Raw genomic sequence first — 6751 nt, 5'->3', positions numbered from 1 at the left:
GCTTTTAGCTCTCACTGGGGTTATGTCTTAATTTGTAATGGGAGTGCAGCAAGATGGTAAATGTATATATGGTATAACCAAAATCATTAGCAATTGCTCCTATGTATCCCTATGCAGTCTTAAGGCCATAAATTCTCCCATATTCCATCCAGGAAGAGCACACACCAACTGCTGAAGCTTCCTTAGCCTGACGAAGGGCTTTTGAACCCGAAAGCTTGCTGCTTAACTATTCTCCAACCATTTGGGTTGGTCTAATAAAAGATATCAAATTCACCCAAGGAACCTTGTCTTCCTATGTCCTTAGACCAACACGGCTACAACCCAAACCCATATTCCCTAGTTTTTCTACAAGGTGGGAAAACCTCTTTGCTTTATAATATCTTCGAATGCCAGCATCCCAGTAATGTTTACAGCACAGCCATGAAAGTACTGCAAATTTCAGGAATAATCCTTTTTTATTAATATTAAGCAAACTGGGGTCATTTTTCCTCATATATACTTTGTCCTTTGTTTCACATTATAATTACAAAAGATGCAGAATACACACATCAAACCAAAATCACATTTATTGTGTCAGCCACAGTGCAAATATAGCAACAATTCATTCAGCAGTTACAAATACAGAGGGGAATATAATATAAATGCTAGGTACACTGACAGAGCAACCTCAAAGAGCAGCAAGAAAGACTCTTGAAGTAAAAAAAAAAAAAAAAAAATCTGTATCCTTTTCTACTTGTCAAAGTCAGACCAGAAATGTTCCTACAAAAAGTCCAGGTATACCTAACTGTTCGGGAATTAACAGTTGAATTATTTTCAGTTTATAAAATGGCCTGACCAAGCTTTTTAAAATCAAGAGTTGTTCTAGTTTCTAAATAAGTGTATCCATTTGCTTAAGATATAAATACAGTGCTAGTACCAACCAGTTCAGTGTTTGCTGTATTTGATATTGCAATTAAAAAAAGTAAAAGGTCCAATTTCAGTGCATTAGATAGAGTTCTACATGAATCCAAATAGAGCAACATTATATAGACATTCTTGAAATGTAGTAAAAACCTTCAAAAAAATGACAAGTTTTCAAGTAGTTTGCCTTTTTTTGCTTCATCTTTAAATATGTAATTAAAATATATATGCAATACTCACATATAAAATAGAAATGCATTCCAGTTAGGAAGATACCATAAGATAGTTAAAGGCTTTCCTTACCACTTAATAGCCAAGGTACAAGATACATGTTTAAATTTTGCTTTTCTTTTTGAAAAGCAAAATATTGCGTTATTCTGTGATCAAGTGTTAAATTACCAGTTTTAGCCCAGAAGAGATGGCAGCAGTTTGTATTTGTGGTAGTATGAGTGAGTGATTTAGTCAACCTTCTTGTCTGACTGCTGCTTCCCTTTTTCCTTGAAGGCAATATACTGAGAGTCTGTACCAAAGATTCTGTCCCACCATGTGAAGGTTGAAGCATAATTACCAATAAAATTCATGTGATGAAAATCATGAAAACGAGCTCCAGCATAAAAGGGTATTAGATGCAGAGGGTTCAGAGGTAGATCATAGCCACTAGAGAAAGAAAAAAAAAATCATAACGTTAATATATACTTTTGACATTTTGTTTCAAATACAATTTATAACACCAGTTTTCTACTATTACTACTACATTTTTAGAAGACCACTAAATTAAGATACTATTAACTTCAATTAAAAATACTGAGAGTTACTTGAACACTGGGCAATACGACGTTAGAACAAAAGGACCTCAAAAGAGATTATGAATAAAAATGTGTGTAGGAGCATTTGAAGGTGGGATTTAGGGGGGGATCTAGCGGCCTGTTACAAACTAGTCAGAGGGGACCAGCAGGCGTTGGGGGAGTCCCTGTTCCCCTGAGCACTACCAGCAGTGACTAGAAATAAAGGTCACAAGCTGGCAGAGGGTAGATTCAGACTACACATCAGGAGGCGCTACTTCACAGTCAGGGCGGCTAGGATCTGGGACCCACTTCCAAGCACAGTGGTGCTGGCTCCTACCCTGAGGGTCTTTAAGAGGAGGTTAGATGAACACCTTGCTGGGGTCGTTTGCCCCCAGTACTTTTTCCTGCCATGGCAGGGGGCGGTCTTAATGATCTGCTCAGGGCCCTTTCGACCCTACCAACTATGAAACTATGAAGTTCTGTATCTTAGATACCATTATTTATTATTAAAAGTGTTGCTTTTTCAGAAAGTCAGACTGACAATCTGACACCAAAATACAAATCACCAATACAACTGGGTGGAATCACACACAGCATCTGATCCAGTACACATCTGATCTAGTACATAGTATCAGGCTGTAAGGTAACCAAGGGTTTTAAAGTATTCTATAACGGAAGTAGTTACTACAAAAAGAAAAAATAATAGGAAAATGCCTCTTAAGATGGACTGTCCTTCCTTCATGGAACTGATATCCAAATGCACTGTGCACCACCTAGTGGAGATGTGATACCTAGATTTTTGCCCTGATACAAACAGCTTTCAGTGGACTGTCAAGCTGTTCACATGAAGCATTCTTTTTGTAGAGTATAGTTCTGGCTATGTTTAAAGTAAGTTGCATATAATAAAGGCTCACAATGATGCTATTAGAATGCAACAAAATTAATATCAGAGGCACCTATACACGTGACAGAGCTCTGCTCCACAGACTTAATTAATCGAGTCAGCTGGAGAATGCTAATTAGCATGCTCCAGAAGCCTCCACATCATATGCATTCAGCATCCCTGCGTTTCAGAATGGTGGCGGGGGTGCTGTAACTAAAGCTCGCCGAACAAGAGCTGCTCTAATTAAAGCACCCTCCCTCCCCTACCCTGGAGCACATGTACGGATGCCCAGAGTTATTTCAGCACTTGAAGAATGGGTACTATTTTAGAATGGAGAGATTCTAAATGCATGGGTTTTTTCCTCCTAATATCACTGAAGTGTTTCTAAGTCCAATGTCACTATGCTTGGTATCAGATTACACTATTCACTCAGCAACCCCACATCAAGATTTACAGCTCTCCCCTATAAACATGCATCAAAAAAGGCCCTACACCCTTATTTCTGTTGGACAGCCTGGGTGAAGTGGCTGAATTGCATAGTAATATTTTAGAGGCCCGATCTGAAAGAACTTCAGCATTTTTGCTATAGAAGCAAATTAAGATACCTATGATGAAAACACTCTACAAGTAGTATTCCTTGGAGCAAGCTCCCTGTGGAGCAATGTTGGCCATCTTGAAGTTATTGTCACTTGAAACATAAAAAAAAAAAAAAATTAAACATTCATGTTTTGTTAAAAAAGAAAAAAAAAAAAAATCACCAGTCTCCCATATGCTAGCAGGTATTAGGTAATATATTCAGAAAGTGTGGATGTCCAAGTGACATGCCAAAAATTCAAGTCTTTCCTTAAAAATGGAGACTGAGCTGAGGTACAATTCTGCCAAATCTGACAAATTTAGTTTTTAGCCTAAACTTTGAGGAGTTCTTGGTTCTCTCAAAACAGTGTCTTTTACTATTAACTCTACAAAAGAAGACTAGTCATTTTGGGTAAAAAAAGGCAATCTAAAATACTGGAAAGAAAAAAAGCCTACAATTCTTCTCAAGCTGGCCTGAACTATGTTAGCTTGTTTTTGTAGACTGGGAGAAGCCCTCCTACACTAGCACACATATGGCTGAAAAAGCAAATAATAAAAGCATAGGAATAGACATCACTATGTAGTAGCATGTTCTTCACCTGTGTACATCAATGGTTTCCATCAAGCGACATATTACCCATGCCCACAGAAAAACCACATGGTTACAGAAAACTAAAATTCCAATGAAAAAGCCAGCTCCAAGGATCAGTGTTTCCAGGGGATGTGCATACTCTGCTTGCATCCCAAATGGAGACTAGGGAAAGAAAAAAAGAAAAGTCAATTATGCACTCAATTGAAAGTGCCATTTTCTATTATAGTCCAAAATAAGAGGCATCCACAATGTTATTTATACCCATACAGAATTATGGATAGGTTTGCTGGCAAGACAGCAAACCAGTTCTAGGAGTTACGTTGCTTGAGTTAGATAGCTATGGGATTTAATTCCCCCACCAGTAAAACGGTGGGGCTGGAGAGTAATCTCATACAGAAAAATAGAGTTATTCTGAATACACCAGTTATATTGTAATAATAATATATCATCAAGTGTCAGGTGTGCGTAATGAACTGAAAATGGCCAGTCAGTCCCTTCATTTTTAAAAGGGACTGAATGAGACAAATGTAATATCTGGGGAGACTGTTTGTTTGCCTATGGCCCAAGACAACAAACTGGACTAACCTCCCCACCAACCCCATGTTGAAAGAATGAAACATTTTGAAGTGAAATGCGTTATATTTATGTTGTACCGATACTGTTATATTAAACATATTAGAAAACATTCAAGTAGTACATACTACAAACTCATGATGCACTTTATGGATGTACTTGTATATTCTCTTGTGATGCAAGAGTCTATGCAGGAAATAGTGCCAGGCATCCTCAATCACCGCACATCCAAGGCACTGAGCAAGCAGAACATACCTTTGAAAGTAAAACTACAAATTAGCTACAGTTCAATGAAGCTACATCTGAAAAACAGCACATTTTTTCAGCAGGCCAAACCCTACAGCCTTTAAGCCATTCTTGCATTCACCAGTAAGCACTTGCATTAAGAGAAAGGTTCCAGAAATGTGGGATACACGTTTTTCTTTAGTAACTAGGTAACAGCACATATAATCAGTGTCATTTATAATCAGTCCATCAATAAAAGAAACGGAAGTGAGCTAATATACAGCTTCAAGCTTTAGTTTTACTCTTAAAATATTCTCTCTCTTACTCTCTCTCTCTCTCTCTCACACACACACACACACACACACACACACACACACACAGAATATATTTAATTTTTCATTAACTGTAACATGTAAGTGCTTTTTAAAAAGAGAAAGCAGCATCAGAGAGGTATTAGAAAGAGAATCACCTAACACTGTGCAAGTCAGGCCGCATCCACTACTGTAAAAATATTACTGTTACGTTTCTCCTGAAGTGAAGTAATGAAAAGGTACTTTCAAAACATCTGGGGTTTTCCTTAAAACTATGTTGAGTCAAAGACTAAGGAGCAGGCAGGTGACATTCTCTAAGAAACACAATGCTGCTGCAACAAGCTGTTAATGTTTTCCTTTGTATAACTTGTAGAAAGGAGCCAAAACCACTGAACTTAAAAGTCATTATCTCAAGGACCCAAAGAAGTTAATATTTATTCCTAGACACTGGGCCTCTCTTTTTGGCCTTAATTAATTCAAAGCCTCTGCTCCCTCCAAGGATTCAGACAATACTGTAGGCTTTTGGAATGCTACCAAACACAGGGACCTTGCTCCCACTGCAGTCAATGGCTAAAATTTAAGAAGAGCATGATTAGATACATTAGTGATTCATAATCCAGGGTAAAGTGACAGTATGCACCAAAAAGTTCCTTATGAGATCATAGCATTTTAAGGTATCATCAGCTATTCTTTTAGAACTGTTAAAATAGCAGTACACAAAAACAAAACTAGCTACCCACCATCTTGGCATCTTTTCCCAAGTATAAGGAATGTTAAAATATTCTGTGAAATAGTAAGTGCCACATATGAGAGGCAGCTGAATGAAGAAGTGGTTGAAGAGAAGCGTTTTCAAACACTTCCACTGCTTTTCCCAGGTTTCTGGTTTATCCTAGGAAAAGAAACAATAATCAGTATGCAATGCCATTTTACAAGTCAGCCTTGAGCAAGTTCCCTGGCCTAACCTACTGTCAGAGGTGTAGTGTTGGAGTTTCTATGCACCACTGGTTTCTACCCAAGGACGGACCTCTGCAGGATAAAGCTTCCCAACTGTTTGACAGGTGCTATACTAAAAGTTGATAGATATTTCTTTTAGTAGTAAAGATCTGTGCTTTCGGAGAAAGTTCTAGCCATGACAAAGTTTCAAGTGGACTGTTTCTGTAGAGTACGAGTGGCCACAATCTGTTACATAACATACTGCATCTCATGTGCCCTCACTACTTACCAGTAAGAAAATAAGAATGTATGTTAGGATGAAGAAGGATCTTTTTCTATTTTCACTGCTTTAATACATATAAGTCACCTACTTGCATGAATACATGTTCACCTGTTTCTTTAAAACATGATTAGGGGCAGGGTGGGGAGGTATGTCCTGTTCAGGGTTTTGTGACATAAATGCATCTCTCTAAAAAGGATGTGCAATTTTCCTGATTTTTTTTTTTTTTTTTTTTTAAGAAAAAAAAAAGGTTTGGGTCTTGTCTACCCTGGGAATTTATGGGACACTACTGAGCTAATAGGATGACATGGTAGCACTAAGCCTGCTCCAGATGAAAAGCGACTTGCCAGGCTGCTTTCATAAACAAATATTTTTTTAAAAGCCCTCAGGTATAACATTCTATGAATTTAAGGGCTGAAAAAGCTCCTGAACTCTGTAAGAAATCCCTGGCTTTGCTGGAGTATATAAATGGAGGGGGAAAAAGGCAAGCTCTGATAAGGATGGGAGTGTTCTTCAGGAAGAACAATATTACATTTCTAAACCATTCTTTTGTTGGAAAATAAAAATAATGCACTAGCTGTGTTTTAAATTGGATAATCTACCCAATGCACTGCTGTACCAGATTTCAATTTCTCTCTCTTCCCTTTCCACCCTAGCCACCTCTCAGATATGAATTAATGTGTAAAATTTTCACTT

General features: G+C 37.8%; 1 protein-coding gene across 3 annotated transcripts in view; it reads right to left on the bottom strand.

Annotated features, from left to right (window-relative positions):
- Positions 1 to 548: 548 nt before the first annotated feature.
- MSMO1 (methylsterol monooxygenase 1) overlaps positions 549 to 6751 on the bottom strand; it is a 13684-nt gene continuing 7481 nt past the window's right edge. For all 3 annotated transcript variants that reach the window (XM_006020830.3, XM_006020831.3, XM_025200544.1), the window contains exons 3-6: positions 5583 to 5731; positions 4435 to 4561; positions 3741 to 3895; positions 549 to 1557 (exon numbers count right to left, since the gene is read on the bottom strand). In XM_006020830.3, coding sequence (XP_006020892.1) covers positions 1359 to 1557; positions 3741 to 3895; positions 4435 to 4561; positions 5583 to 5731 — 630 coding nt within the window. In that variant the 3' untranslated portion in view covers positions 549 to 1358. The remainder of the gene's footprint in view (positions 1558 to 3740; positions 3896 to 4434; positions 4562 to 5582; positions 5732 to 6751) is intronic.

This window comes from Alligator sinensis, unplaced genomic scaffold (assembly GCF_000455745.1).
Source record: "Alligator sinensis unplaced genomic scaffold, ASM45574v1 scaffold49_1, whole genome shotgun sequence".
NCBI lineage: Eukaryota > Metazoa > Chordata > Crocodylia > Alligatoridae > Alligator > Alligator sinensis.
Note: the sequence above shows the minus strand (reverse complement) of the source record. Positions and strands in the feature narration are given on the sequence as shown.